The 15989-nt window shown below is 49.4% G+C and overlaps 3 protein-coding genes across 3 annotated transcripts in view; 2 read left to right on the top strand and 1 right to left on the bottom strand.

Moving 5' to 3' along the window:
- Window positions 1-5236, top strand: part of LOC148342065 (uncharacterized) — a 28750-nt gene extending 23514 nt beyond the window's left edge. Inside the window, exons 3-4 of the mRNA XM_088284372.1 lie at window positions 3275-3573; window positions 5222-5236. Coding sequence (XP_088140498.1) covers window positions 3275-3573; window positions 5222-5236 — 314 coding nt within the window. The remainder of the gene's footprint in view (window positions 1-3274; window positions 3574-5221) is intronic.
- Window positions 1-15989, bottom strand: part of LOC148342055 (uncharacterized) — a 458829-nt gene that overhangs the window by 238769 nt on the left and 204071 nt on the right. The window lies entirely within an intron of this gene.
- Window positions 1-15989, top strand: part of LOC148342057 (uncharacterized) — a 219647-nt gene that overhangs the window by 38703 nt on the left and 164955 nt on the right. The gene's annotated exons all lie outside the window — the stretch shown is intronic.

The following is a 15989-nucleotide window of genomic DNA, read 5'->3' as shown; positions in this document are numbered from 1 at the left end:
ACATCAGCGGGCCCACCCTGATGGCGTTCACGTAGTAGCGGGAGACTTTAATAAGGCCAATTTAAAGACTGTACTCCCAGAGTTTCACCAGCATGTCAAGTGCCCGACGAGGGGAGACAACACTCTCGACCATGTGTACTCGAACATCAAGCACGCATACAGAGCCCTCCCACTCGCCCCCCTCGGCCAGTCAGACCACCTGTCATTGCAGCTCGCACCTGCGTACACCCCTCTCAGGCGCAGATTCAGGCCTACCACAAAGACTGTGAAAACCTGGCGTGACGACGCCATGAGTGAATTACAGGACTGCTTTCATGACACAAACTGGGACCTCTTTGATCATCAGGACCTTGATGTCTACACGCATTGTGTACTGGACTACATCAAGTTCTGCATGGAAACTGTGTCCCAACAAAAGACTATACGGACCTTCCCAAATGCGAAGCCCTGGATGTCCAGCAGGGTTCGCGCTCTCCTCAAGGCCCGTGACGCTGCCTTCAGGTCAGGCGACAAAGCCCAGTACAGGGTGGCTCGTGCTGACCTGAGCAAAGGCATCAAGCTAGCCAAGGCAACCTACAAGGAGAGGCTGGAGGCCCACCTTGCCAGTAACAGACCACGGGAGGTGTGGCAGGGTCTACGGAGCATCACCAACTTCCGTGGCAGCAGCACGACCTCTGGAGACCCGAGTGCATCGCTGGCAGAGGAGCTTAACTGCTTCTTCGCTCGCTTTGACTCGCCCCAACCGTCACACCCCCGCACTTCAAGCTCCAACTCCCCCCCACTCATCGTAGAGGAACACGATGTGAGGCGCGCGCTCCTGGCGGTCAACCCCAGGAAAGCTACTGGACCCGACGGAATACCAGGCAAGGTCCTCAGAGCATGTGCCCACCAACTGTCACATGTTTTCTGCAGGATCTTCAACCGCTCCCTGGCTCAGGCAGTCATCCCCTCCTGCTTGAAAACTTCCACCATTATTCCTGTCCCCAAAAAGTCACCAGCCGTCCACCTGAATGACTACCGTCCTGTTGCTCTCACACCAGTCATTATGAAGTGCTTCGAGAGGCTGGTTCTCCAGCACATCAGGGACTGCCTTCCTCCCACTCTGGACCCCTACCAGTTTGCATACCGGGCTAACAGATCCACTGAGGACGCCATCGACACTGCTCTGCATGTTGTACTGGGCCACCTGGAACAACAGCGGAGCTATGCAAGGATGCTCTTTGTGGACTACAGCTCGGCATTCAACACGATCATCCCAGACATCCTCGTCACCAAACTGGACACTCTCGGCCTCCCTGCCCTCACACGCATCTGGATTAAGGACTTTCTGACCAACAGACCCCAGACTGTGTTGCTCGGCCCCTACACGTCCTCCACCCTCATGCTGAGCACCGGTTCCCCCCAAGGATGCGTGCTGAGCCCTCTCCTGTACGCCCTCTACACCTACGACTGCAGCCCGGCCCACGGCAACAACACCATCGTCAAGTTTGCTGATGACACGACAGTGGTCGGTCTGATCTCGGAAGGTGACGAGATAGCCTACAGAGAGGAGGTAAAAAGACTGACAGCTTGGTGCAAGGACAACAGACTGCACCTTAACACTGCAAAAACAAAGGAGATTGTCGTCGACTTCAGGAGGAACAAGACGCTGCCGCCCCCCCTCTGCATCGAAGGCGTGTGTGTGGAGAGGGTCCACACGTTAAAGTTCCTGGGAGTACAGATCTCCGATGACCTTTCTTGGAGTCACAACACCACAGCAGTGGTAAAGAAGGTCCGCCAACGTCTGCACTTCCTGAGAGTCCTCAGGAAATTCAACCTGGACAGGAAGCTGCTGCTGGCCTTCTACCAATCGTCCATCGAGAGCCTGCTGACGTACTGTGTCTCCACCTGGTACAGCGGCTGCACGGAGGCGGACAGAGTGAGGCTCCAGAGGACAGTCAAAACAGCGCAAAGGATTATTGGCTGCCCTCTCCCCTCGCTGTCGGACATCTACACCGCCCGGTGCCTCAGAAGGGCTCTCAACATCGTCAAAGACAATACCCACCCAAACTCACACCTGTTCGACCTGTTGCCCTCTGGCAGGCGCTACAGATGCATCAAATCAAGGACCAATAGACTGAGAAACAGTTTCTTTCCGAGAGCCATCTCCATACTGAACTCTCACACACACACGAGACCACCCTAACCTTGCAAAACAGCATTGTGATGTGTTTCTATATGCCCTATTCAGTACTGAATTCCATTGCACTGTCTTATTTATTTATCTAATTTATATATTTGTCTGTATTATTGTTGTATTGCACTGGAGAGGGGAGCCCTCTAATCTCGTTGCACACTTGAGTACAATGACAATAAAGGGATTTCTATTCTATTCTATTCTAAATGCAAAAAGAAATACTTGTAAACATATTTCACTTGAAGGATTCCTATTTTATCAATGACATAATGTTGCAATGGCCCCCAGTGGTCTGCATCATTATGTTAGGGTCCCACAACAGGTGTTCCATCAGACGCACACAATAGCCTGTGTGTGCTAACTTCAGTTCGCTTCCAGAAACATCTGTGACTATGTCCGGAATGAAATCGGGCATCAGCCGCAACATGCTTCCTTTTTAGATGCTCGTTTATCACTGTTGTGCGGCTAACGGGAGGCTTACATCGTAGGACGTAATTTTGTGAAATGTCCCCATGGTCCGGTCCAAGTTGGGGTCGCACGCATTGCTCCGTGTGCGGCAGGCACAAGTCAAGGTAGCACGGTAAAAACAATATAAGACAAAGTCGCCGCCTGAACTTTGACTTGACCAAACCAAATTTGTCCTTTTGTGTCCTGCAGACGTCAGTGGATATGATCTCCGTTCCGTGAAAGAGGAGCCAGACTTGACTCACATCAAAAAGGAGGAGGAGGAGGAGGAGATCAACAAGTCTCCAGTGAACGTTGTCCCTATAAAGACTGAAGATGAAAACAAGGATGAGAGTGAGGACAACAGAGGGGCGGAGCCTACAAGCAGCAGTTCAAGTCATCACGTGACAACAGAAGTTGATGAAGACCCCTGGGGGCCATCACAAGCACATAATGAGAACACATTATCAGACGCTCATGTCGATGATGATGATACTAATGATGATGATGGGCAAGCCAAAGGTGAAAGGGCATGTCACACTGACTCATTAACTTCAAAGCGGTCTTTAAAAGGACACAGAAAAACACACAGTGGTGAAAAACCTTTTTCTTGTTCATTTTGTGGGAAATGCTTCTCTCGAAAGTCTCATTTAGTAAGGCACACAAGAACACACAGTGGTGAAAAACCTTTTTCTTGCTCAGTTTGTGGAAAATGCTTCTCTCAAAAGGCAACTTTAACAGAACACGCAAGAACACACACTGGAGAAAAACCTTTTACTTGCTCAGTTTGTGGTAAAAGCTTCTCTCAAAATTCAAGTTTAACAATCCACACAAGAACGCACAGTGGAGAAAAACCTTTTTCCTGCTCAGTGTGTGGTAGACGCTTCTCTGAAAAGTCAAGTATAACTTGTCACACAAGAACACACAGTGGAGAAAACCCTTTTTCCTGCTCAGTTTGTGGTAAAAGCTTCTCCAATAATTCTCATTTCACAAGGCACACAAGAATACACAGTGGAGAAAAACCTTTTTCCTGCTCAGTTTGTGCCAAGAGGTTCTCTCGAAAGTCGCATTTACGACGCCACACAAGAACACACAGAGGAGACCAGCCATTCAGTTGCAGCGTTTGTGCTAAAAAATTCTTTTCTAAAGAGGGTGCTGAGAGACACAATTGTGCTGGTGAGAATTGCAGCGATCCTTGAAGCTTAAAAAAAAGACAACAAAAAACTCAAGGAACTGACTCTTTGTGGTAAGATGTAAATATGATTTTGGATAAAATATGATGAATTTAATTTTGAAAAGCTTTTTTTATTGACATTAAGCCAATGTGATCCGTGCCAGAAGAACCATTGTGTCTGAGTGATGATGATATTTTTTGTGTGTTAACATCAAACATGTAAATAAAATTAATTGCCTGTGCCTGGAACAAATATTTGTGAACATTTTGCTTTTCAGTTGTCTTTTTAAACGTACTTAATGGAAAAGGTGTGAGAAGAAACGGTGCTTATGGAATCAGTGCCTTCCACAATCATCAATAAAATGACTTGTTCCACTTGCTCAACTGGCCTTCAATAGGCCGTGAAAAGGTGAAAAACTGAACTAGAAGTTGAACTATAAAAAGAACAAGAAAGAGAAATGCAAATAGTCTCAGTTTCTCTCAAAGGTTTTGGAATGTCAGGAGTTGGCAACTTGATGGCGACTGGAGTCAGCACTGGTTTTCTCGCTGTGTTTGGCTGGCTCGTATATGTATGGTCCATTGAACAAAACTCAAACTCTTCAAATATCCCCTCACATACATTTAATATTACACTTTCTGAATAAATTTCTGACTTGCTAAAAACACTTTCTAGGTTGAGCTCTATCAAGCGTTTGGGGTTTGTTGCGAAGCAGAATCTCACTTCGGAAAATGTATCATTTTGTCTAATATACCAAATATTTTTTTTCATGCTGTATTATATTTTTTATATATTGGATTATTTTTATAATGAAATGGGGAAATATTAAAATTGGCAACCACATACAGACTTAATTCAATTAATAAGAAATATAGAAACATTTTATAAATATTGAACTCATTGAGAAGAGTCCTAATATTGAAATAAATATTGAAATATAAAAAATACTTATGTATTAAATTAATTCAATAACCCGACCCCGGATGAGCGGCAGAAAATGGCTGGATGGATGGAATAATTTAAATTGCATACATATTCAAATGAACAAATAAGTTAAGTGTCAGGGTCGCCTTTTGGCGAGGAGGAAGGTGGACCCAAAAGGCGAGGAGGCAGGGAATGGATGTCGTTCAGGGGGTTTATTAAAGGGGTTCAACAAAGGAAGACAACCGGGAAGGGAGAAAAATAACAACGTGACGAACAGAAAAAGGGGGGCGAGGAACAAAAACCGAGGCAAAAGGCTGAGGAAGGCAAACGGGAACGAGGATGGGAACAAAAGCATGAACATGAACGTGAGCGAAACGTGGTCGTGGCAGTCCGTAACTTGCGGCAATGACCCGACACAGAGTGGTGGGTCTGGGAGGCTTAAATAGTCCCAGTAATTAGGGGAGCAGATGGGAATCAGGTGCGTGATGAGGGTAACGGAGAACAGGTTCGTGGCTGGTGAGGACGAGTGCTGAGGGGAGGCGCTATCACAGCTGACCAAAACAATAACAGAAAACACATGGCGGGAAGGAGGGGACGAAAACAACAACAAAACCGCATGCACATGAAAACAATAACAATTCATGCCCGACGCGGATCATGACAGTACCCCCCCCCTCAAGGGACGGATTCCAGACGTCCCACAAAAAAGAACAAAAAGAAAAACCATGTCCAAAAACGAGGGTGGGCGGAAGGGGTCGGGCGGTGGGTCAACGACCCGTGATCGAAGCCGGTCTGGCGGATGTCCGGGAGGCCAGACCAGCGAGTCCTTTCGTGGCCATTCAGGCGGCCGTCCGGGTGGCCGAACCCGCAAGTCCAGTCGTGGCCATTCGGGCGGGCGTCCGGGAGGGCCAGATCGCCACATCGAGTGCGCCGCCGAGGCTGAGACGAAAAGCGGCGGCGGGTCGCGGGGCGCAGCCGAGACAGGAACTTGGAGCGGCGACGAGTCGGCGAGCATTGCTGACACAGGAACGTGGAGCGGCGGCTGGTCGTTGAGCCCCGCCGAGTCAGGAACGTGGAGCGGCGGCTGGTCGTCGAGCCCCGCCGAGTCAGGAACGTGGAGCGGCGGCTGGTCGTCGAGCCCCGCCGAGACAGGAACGTGGAGCGGCGGCTGGTCGTCGAGCCCCGCCGAGACAGGAACGTGGAGCGGCGGCTGGTCGTCGAGCCCCGCCGAGACAGGAACGTGGAGCGGCGGCTGGTCGTCGAGCCCCGCCGAGACAGGAACGTGGAGCGGCGGCTGGTCGTCGAGCCCCGCCGAGACAGGAACGTGGAGCGGCGGCTGGTCGTCGAGCCCCGCCGAGACAGGAACGTGGAGCGGCGGCTGGTCGTCGAGCCCCGCCGAGACAGGAACGTGGAGCGGCGGCTGGTCGTCGAGCCCCGCCGAGACAGGAACGTGGAGCGGCGGCTGGTCGTCGAGCCCCGCCGAGACAGGAACGTGGAGCGGCGGCTGGTCGTCGAGCCCCGCCGAGACAGGAACGTGGAGCGGCGGCTGGTCGTCGAGCCCCGCCGAGACAGGAACGTGGAGCGGCGGCTGGTCGTCGAGCCCCGCCGAGACAGGAACGTGGAGCGGCGGCTGGTCGTCGAACTCCGCCGACACAGGAACGTGGAGCGGCGGCTGGTCCTCGAACCCCGCCGACACAGGAACGTGGAGCGGCGGCTGGTCCTCGAACCCCGCCGACACAGGAACGGGGCGCGATGGTGGGTCGTCGTGCGTCGCCGAGGCTGAGGCGAGATGCGGCGGCGGACCGTCGTCCATCGCGGGCACCGGAACCGGGAGCGGCGGCTGGTCGTCGAACCCTGCCGAGACAAGAACGTGGAGCGGCGGTGGGTCGTCGTCCACCGCCGAGGCTGGAACCAGGAGCGGCCGTGGGTCGTCGAGCGCTGCCGGGACCAAGGCGAGCAGTGGCGACGGGTCGTCGGATGCTGCCGAGGCCAGGGCGGGGCGCGATGGTGGGTCGTCGTGCGTCGCCGAGGCTGAGGCGTGACGCGGCGGCGGACCGTTGTCCATCGCGGGCACCGGAACCGGGAGCGGCGGCGCTTCGTCAGGCGCCGCTGAGGCAGACACGGCAAGCGGCTGCTCGTCGTCCACCACGGATGCAGGGACCGGGAGTGATGGCTGCGGGCCGTGTTCTGCCGAAACGTGAGCTTGGGGCGGGAGCACGGCGTGATCAGCCTGAACGTGAACTTGGGTCGGAAGCAGGGTGTGCTCCCCTTGAACGAGAACTTGGGACGGACGCAGGACGTGCTCCGCCTGAACGTGAACTTGGAACGGACGCACAGCGTGCTCCGCCTGAACGAGAACTTGGGACGGACGCAGGGCGTGCTCCGCCTGAACGTGCTCCGCTGGATCGGGAACTTGGAGCGCGGGCGCGGCGCCGGAAAGGGGCTCAGCCGCGGGCGCGGCGCCGGAAAGGGGCTCAGCCGCTGGCGGGGAACCGGAACGGGGCTTGCCCGCGGGCGAGGAACCGGAACGAACCTCAGCGGCCGGCGAGGAGCCGGGACGGGGTTCAGCAGCCGGCGGGGAGCCGGGACGGGGCTCGGCAGCCGGCGGGGAGCCGGGACGGGGCTCGGCAGCCGGCGGGGAGCCGGGACGGGGCTCGGCAGCCGGCGGGGAGCCGGGACGGGGCTCGGCAGCCGGCGGGGAGCCGGGACGGGGCTCGGCAGCCGGCGGGGAGCCGGGACGGGGCTCGGCAGCCGGCGGGGAGCCGGGACGGGGCTCGGCAGCCGGCGGGGAGCCGGGACGGGGCTCGGCAGCCGGCGGGGAGCCGGGACGGGGCTCGGCAGCCGGCGGGGAGCCGGGTACTGAAGGCTGCAGCGGACGAGGAGCCGGTCCTGGAGGCTGCACCGGACGGGGGGCCGGCACTGGAGGCTGCATAGGTTGCTGCAGCTGGCATGAAGGCGGCTTGGGTTGCTGCGACAGACGTGGGGGCGGCATGGTCTGTGCAGCTGACGTGGAGGAGACTGCGGGCCGAGCGCAGCATTCGGGCCGGGCGCAGCCGAGACGGGAGACCTGATCCCCGTCAGCCTTCTTCATGTCGACCAGCTGGGCTTGAAGTAAGTAGACCTGCTTCTCCGCGTTCCTCTTGCCCTCTTCTGCCTCAGCCAGCACCTTCCGCAGAGCGTTCCGCTCATCCTCCTGCTGCCGCAAGCGAGTGAAGAGGCTCAGCTTTTGGCGAGTCTCCTCTTGGAGCAACTCCTGGGCATCCTGCAGCTGCGACTCCACTGAAGACAGGTCTTGGCTGACTTTGATGTTTCTGCCCTCGGCTTCAGTCAGCAGGCTGTTGACCTTGTCCAGCTCCGACTGCATCTTGGCCAACTTGTCAGCCATCTCCCGCCTCTGCTGTTCGCTCTCTCCAAACTTGACCTGCAGTTCTTGCTGTGCTGCAGTTGAGTCTACAGTGTCCTCCAACTCAGTCTTGAGAGCTTCCAGCTCCTCTCCAGGGTCTCTGCGCACCTCATCTGACTTGCTGCGCGCCTGTCTCTCCGATTCCACATCCTCCTGCAGCTCCGAGATCTGAGCTTCCAGTTCTCTGACCCTCTCCCGGGCTGATTGCCCGGAGGTGGCCTTCTCCTCTATCGAGGCCACCTGCTCCGCTTTCTGGGCCACTTGCACTTCCAGCTCGGCGAAGCGGGTGTGGAGTTCCGCAATCTGGTCATCGAATGTGACGGGGTTGCGCAGGAAGTCCAGGAAGTAGTTGATGTTTGCGGAATCGTCCTCATACTCCGCGTCGATGATCCGATGGGGAGGAATGACGGGTAGACCGTTGATGAAGTCATCTGGAGGTGGGGAAAATGCAACTGACGTGGCGCTGGGCTGATCGGCATGTTGCTGAGAGCGGTTGTCCGTACCGCCGGGAGCCTCTCGCTGGGTCCTTTTTTGGTCGGGTCATTCTGTCAGGGTCGCCTTTTGGCGAGGAGGAAGGTGGACCCAAAAGGCGAGGAGGCAGGGAATGGATGTCGTTCAGGGGGTTTATTAAAGGGGTTCAACAAAGGAAGACAACCGGGACGGGAGAAAAATAACAACGGTACCAACGTGACGAACAGAAGAAGGGGGGCGAGGAACAAAAACCGAGGCAAAAGGCTGAGGAAGGCAAACGTGAACGAGGATGGGAACAAAAGCATGAACATGAACATGAACGTGAGCGAAACGTGGTCGTGGCAGTCCGTAACTTGCGGCAATGACCCGACACAGAGTGGTGGGTCTGGGAGGCTTAAATAGTCCCAGTAATTAGGGGAGCAGATGGGAATCAGGTGCGTGATGAGGGTAACGGGGAACAGGTGCGTGGCTGGTAAGGACGAGTGCTGAGGGGAGGCGCAATCACAGCTGACCAAAACAATAACAGAAAACACATGGCGGGAAGGAGGGGACGAAAACAATAACAAAACCGCATGCACATGAAAACAATAACAAAGCCCCTCTCATGCCCGACGCGGATCATGACATTAAGAAATAATCAAGAGTGAAATAAAAAGGTTTAAATTAATATTGATATAATTTAACATTAAAATAATTGAATAAATATTGTAGTACAGTGAACCCCCGGTTATCGCGGTTAATGGGGACCGAGACCACCCGCGAAAACTGAAAATCCGTGAAGTAGCGTCGCACCTAAAAAAAAAAAAAAAAAAAAAAACGGTTTTCGCGGTTAATGGGGACCGAGACCACCCGCGAAACTGAAAATCCGCGAAGTAGCGTCGCACCTTCAAAAAAAAAAAATAAATAAATAAATTATATATAGCGGCGCACCTTCAAAAATGCTTTAAAAAATATATATTAAAAAAAAATATACGAGTAGAGAGCGAGAGAGTGAACACACTAGAACACTGTTCTACCAAACAATTTACTTACGAACAACCAATCAAAAACAAAACAAACATACAAAAACAAGCAAACACTAACATAATTAGTCCGTCGTTTTGCGCAGGGGCATGAAGAGCTTTACTGCTCCTCTTCGGTTCACTAGATGCACCAAGGGATAAAGAGCGTTTGGGAGGCATCACGAATGGCTCCACAAAACTTTTACACTTAAAAAATTACTGCGAGACAAAGACTAACTAACCGCGATCTATGGCCAGAAGCGTATTGTACATACGTATACGAGATGAGCGTGGACTGATGGGCATCGGGAGAAGCTTGGGCTACTGTAGTGAATTGGCCAATTGACCAATTGCCCATGGTGCTTACCGTATTGTATGTGCATTTCTTTGCGTTTTAAAATTTTGCAAAATGATGCAATTATATACCCCCCTGTATACAGTACACCATATAGAAAACGGGTAGAGAGAGAGAGAGAGTGAAATTCATGTTATAACAAAAAAACAAATTATTATTAAAACTTATTATTTTTTTATTCCCCAGCCATTATTTTTGTATTTATTCAATTACTTCTTTTTGTATTTATTTAATTACTTCGACTTTTACCTGCTGGTACGCCGTCCGGTGTGCCCTGTGAATGTTATGATCCTCCAGCAGAGCTGGAGGATTGAACAGGACTCTCCAAACGCAGACCCGGGAAAAAAGGTGGTGATACAAAGATATTTATTATAATCACAATATAGTCAGTGTAATCAGCGCGTCTCGCAGCAGCTGACGACATGGCGCGAGACGATCGCTGGAGGAACGCCCACACATCTGAAAAAACAAAAACACACGCGGCATGACAGGCACGGATCATGACAGTGAAATGAAAGGTGGCATTCTTTATTTATTTATTCATTTATTCATTCAGAACTGACAGCCTCGCGCTCCGCCGGTGCCCGGAGAAGGTGCTCCTCTTCGGCTTACTGTGACGCGAGCATGCCCTCCTCCTTGGGAGCTTCCATTCGGTTAAACTTAGGGGCCGTTTGGCACCGCCCGTGCCCGGGGAAGCTGCTCATCTACGGCTTAACTGCCACGCACGCCGGCCGGAGCTCTGATACGGTCCGAACCGCGCGAAACGTCGCCACCAATCGTGTCCGGGGGAACCTGCTCTTCTTCGGCCACTCTCTTCTTCGTCCACTCTCCTCTTCGGCGCACGCCGGCCGTCTAACCGCTTCAGCGCCCCCTTGTGCCGCTCGGCAAAACTACAATGCCCCCGAATATTTTTTAGACCCGCGAAGCACTGAACCGGCGAAAGGTGAACCGCGAAGTAGCGGGGGTTCACTGTATTACATAAACAAGCTTAAATATAAGTTGAAATAAATAAAAATAAAGTTGTGTATTTTTAAATGGCCTAATTTAGATCTGGGAAGTAATTCTCTTTATGAAACTATGAAGGGACTGGAGCTCACAGAAGTGACCAGTCTTGGTGCTGAAGGTCCGATGTAACCAGATACTGCCCTGAGAGAAAATATGCCTGAGCATTGTTAATGGTTGGGGCAATTCTCTCGCCAGGTCGGTGACCTTCCAGGGTATGAGAGTAATTTAAGGTGGTCACGAGTAGACTGGTCGTATCAAAGGGGAGACGCATCTGCTCTCCCTCTGGGGGACTTTTGGAGGGAAATCCCGAAGGCTAGCGGGATGAGAATGCATATGCAACAAGGGAAAATTAGATATTCATGTCCTATTTGGGCATTCCCTGTAAGAAGGGAATGTCTGAGAGGGGGCTCAAGTTTTTGGGGAGACTTCTTTTGACATCAGCATGTGACGAGAATAAAATCTTTTTCGAACCAGTTCTTTTCCATCCCCAATCCAGCCTTGCTCGGCTGCCTCTCCGCAAGGCAGCAAGGACCCAAACAGCTGCCAAGTTACAGGATGGAAAGTATACTATGAACTTACCTTTCAAGAAGAAAGATGTCTTCTTACCAAACAATTTTGCTGTGGCCCAGCAACGGTTACAAGGTCTGAAGAAGAAATTTAAGTTTGATCAGCAACTCCATCAAGAATATGTGAAGTCCATGACTAATGTAATCACTTGCAATTATGCAGAACAAGTACCCGACGATCAAAGAGACCTTGATTCAGGAAGAGTTTGGTATATTCCCCATCATGGTGTCCATCATCCCAGAAAGGGAACACTGCGTGTCGTGTTTGACTGTGGTGCCACGTTTAAGGGCTTGTCCCTGAATACGGAGCTGCTGCAAGGGCCCCTTCTCACAAGCACGTTGTGGTCCTCGTCAGCACCCGTGCGGCTGAATTCTGAAGTAGTTGTAGACTAGAAATACTCTTTTGGGGAAGACCAGAGAGCAGGGCATTACAGTAATCTAGGCGGCAGGAAATAAAAGCATGCATCAGCACCTCCGTGTTAGCCTGAGAGAGAAACGGGCGGACTCTGGCTATATTCTTAAGGTGATAAAAACCAATCTTGGTTACATTTTTAATATGAGGAATAAAACTGAGCTCAGAGTCAAAAATGACGCCCAGGTTCTTCACAAATTGTGATGATTTATAATCTTGTAGTTTTGGTAAAAGTTTTTCTCTCTGACCTTCAGGACCAATAACTAAAACCTCTGTTTTGTCCTGATTGAGCTGTAGGAAATTCTCTGCCATCCATGACTTAATATCTAAAATGCAATTTAAAAGGGTATCGATAGGCTTTGTGTCATCCGGAGACACGGCAATATACAGCCGTGTGTCATCAGCGTAGCTGTGGAAGCTGATGCCGTGTCTCCTAATGACATCCCCAAGAGGAAGCATGTACAGATTAAAAAGTATTGGGCCTAAAATTGAACCTTGGGGAACCCCACATTCAATTTCATGGGTTTTGGCGGAACAGGTATCCATACTTACAAAGAAACGTCTGTCTGTGAGATAGGAATAAAACCAGTTAAAAGCAGTACCAGAGATGCCCAATAGGTTTTTAAGTCTATTTAATAAAATGTGATTTACTGTGTTAAACGCGGCACTTAAATCCAGTAGCACCAAAACTATGAGTTTTTTTGCATCTGCAAAACACCTGAAATCATTTAGAATCCTTAAAAGAGCTGCCTCTGTACTGTGGTTCATTCTAAAACCAGATTGAAATTTCTCTAAAACATTATTTGTATTTAAAAAAATAATATAACTGTAGAAAAACATTTTTTTCTAAAATCTTACTTCAAAACGGTAAATTGGATACAGGTCTGTAATTATTTAAAACACTGGGCTCTGAATTGCTCTTCTTCAGAAGGGGCTTCACCACCGCCGTTTTAAACGCAGTGGGGAAGACACCCGTCTGAAGAGAGCAATTGACTATATTTAAAATCTGTTCCTCAAAAAAATCCATAAAAAGCTTTTAAAAGTGATGTGGGAATTGGATCTAAAAGACTGGGAGAAAACTCGACCAAGTGTCCTTGCATCAACCAGGGCAAAACTTTCCAGTGTTTCCTCTGGTAAAAATGACTGTCCAGCGTTAATAGAAGTTACATTTTGATGAGCTAAAAGACTGGATCTTATGTCATCGATTTTACTTCTGAAGTGGTCTGCAAAATTCCTCACAGAAAGCGTCTGTCCCTGTCTGTGAGGACTTTTTAATATCAGAGCTGGTTAAAAGATCGAAGGTGGAGAAGAGATACCTAGGGTTGTTTTTACTAATTGTGATGAGATTTGAGAAGTAAGACATTCTTGCCAGTTTGACTGTTTTATTGTAGGATTTGAGTTGCTGACATATTTGGTAATGAACTGTAAGGTTGCTCTTTCTCCACCTCCTTTTGCACTCCTGCATTTTCTTTTTGATTCCTTAGTTAAATCATTTCTCCACGGGGGTATCGTCTTGATTTTTATGTTTTTTGTTAAAAGTGGAACAACTGAGTCTAATGTTGATTTTAAAACCCTGTTAAAATTATCAACAATAAAATCACAAGGTGCAGGTAAAATGTCAGCAGGAGTGCTCTTTAAAATCTCAATAAAATTTGCAGCCACCTCAGAAGTTAGGTAGCGTTTTCTCACTATTCTCACCGGGGCTGCTTCTTGATTAAAACTGGCGATGTTAAAATATACACAGTAATGGTCTGACACAGCCAGGTCAACAACAGAGGACACACCAACGGACAGGCCGTAGGTTATGACCAGGTCCAGGGTGTGTCCTCTATTGTGAGTTGGCTGTGTGACATGCTGTTTAAATTCAAAATAGTTAAAAAGGTTTAAAAATTCTCTGGACAGTGAGTCCGAGATATTAACGTGCACATTAAAATCGCCAGTTATTAAAATTCTGTTATAAGTGGAATGTAAAATCGATAAGAACTCTGAAAACTCACTCATAAAAGAAGTAGAGTGATGAGGAGGTAGATAAAGTGTGACACAGAGAATAGAAGGACTGCTAAAAACAAAGGCATGGTGTTCAAAAGATAAATACCTGTTAAAAATAGTTTCCTTTGAAATAAGAGTTTAAGTTTTTATAATTGACACAGTCCCGCCTCCTCTTTTACAGTCTCTGGTCGAAAATAAAAAATTACAATTTGGTGGGCAAGCCTCGGTGAGAGCAACTGGAGCATCTGTACCTAGCCATGTCTCAGATAAAAGAATACCTTCAAGGTTGTTGTCTAAAATCAGGTCGTTTATGATAAAAGTTTTGTTTAAAAGGGAGCGCACGTTCAGCACAGCCAGGTTAATGTTTGTGCTGGACGTGCGCTCATGGTCACATGGATTTGAAATGTTAACATATAAAAGATTGTCGCCCTGTCGCTCGTTGTCCCGGAGGGGATTTCTTTCCGCTTCTTAAACGCCCTGCGCTATGCTATCTTGCGCCGCAGCAAAACGGACTTTGTTTGAACTATATGTAAGTCTATACACAGCAGCAGCAACAAGCTACGTGATGGAAAATAAACGACTCCACTAACAAGTACCGTGCTAAACGAGGAGGTGAGCAAGGAGGTGCTAAGCGCGCTAATTGCTAAAATTAATTGTTTCGATGTACGCTCGACGTTTAACAGAAGTCTCACTTGAACTGCATTTGGGTGGAGAGCCAGCAGCAATGAACAGAAATGTTGTATTGCAACCATTACGTATCTAAACATAAAATAAAAGGAACACGGAAATGTCTGACGTCATCACGACGAAGTGGTTCGATGTCAAACGTATAGTAACTGTAATGATAGCAGTTATATCATTAGTCAGTAGTTGGCAGTATTGCCTGACGTGTGTTTGGTTACCAGACGAACAAGTGAGTATGCACATAGACGAGAATGCAAGTCAGTAAATAAAGAGACACAAGCTTGCAGCATCACATTACCTGCGTGACTTCTTCAGATAGAAGCCAGAACATTACATGGTACCAGGTCGCGGGTCAAGAAAAGGACTGACGCGAGATGGACTCCGTAAGGCCACCAGAAGCGCTGAAAAAGATGGGAAATGTGGACGCGAGTTGGCGGGCTTTCAAGCAACAATTCCAGCTCTACCTTGCCGCCGTGGGAGTCGGTAACAGAGCGGACGAAAGAAAAATAGCCCTTTTGAGAACCAATGCCGGAGCCGAGGCCATCGAGGTATTCAACACCTTTGTTTATGATGAACCCGAAGATAAAGACAAGTTTGAAAAGGTCCTACAAAAATCTGATGAACACTGTCTAGCAAAGAAAAACTGAACTTATGAGAGATACGTGTTTCGTTCAAGACTCTAACAGCCCGGTGAGTCCTTTGACAATTTCCCCATTGATCTCAAAATTAAAGCTAAGTCTTGTAACTTGGGTGATCTGAAAAACTCAATGATAAGGGATCAGACTGTGTTCGGGACGAACGAAAAGAAACTAAGAGAGACGCTGTTGAGGGAAGCCGACCCAACATTGGAAAGTGCAATAAAGACTTGCCAAGCTAACGAGCTAGCAAAGCAGCACGTGCTAACTTTCCAAGCAGCGCCATCTTATGAAAAAAACAGAGTCCGTGAAGGCAGTGACGAGGAAAGGTAAACTGCGATTCAAGAAAAAGACCAAAAACAATGAAAATGATCAAGCTCCATTCAGCTGTAAAAAGTGGAGAAATGCACGAGCCAAAACGGTGTCCTGCATTTGGGAGAACATGTGCTAAGTGTAAAAAGCAAAATCACTATGCTAAGATGTGCGACACCAAGAAGAACGTGCACACCGTGCAGGAAGACACAGATGGTAGTGATGACCTAAGTGACACTTTTTTCATCAAAATCGTGTCATATGACAAACGCGATGTGCAACAACAAACTGGAGGAGACCCAGAGCAAGCTGTTTATGCAGTAAAAGAAGACAAATGGATTGCACCACTGCTTGTCAATGGGACTCTGGTTACTTTTAAAATAGACACAGGAGCAAAAGCAAACATAATTAATGAAAAAGACTTGAATTCACTTGAAGAG

The sequence above is a fragment of the Idiotropiscis lumnitzeri genome, chromosome 2 (assembly GCF_059441095.1).
Source record: "Idiotropiscis lumnitzeri isolate Australia: NSW breed Sydney's pygmy pipehorse chromosome 2, RoL_Ilum_1.0, whole genome shotgun sequence".
Taxonomy (NCBI): domain Eukaryota; kingdom Metazoa; phylum Chordata; class Actinopteri; order Syngnathiformes; family Syngnathidae; genus Idiotropiscis; species Idiotropiscis lumnitzeri.
Note: the sequence above shows the minus strand (reverse complement) of the source record. Positions and strands in the feature narration are given on the sequence as shown.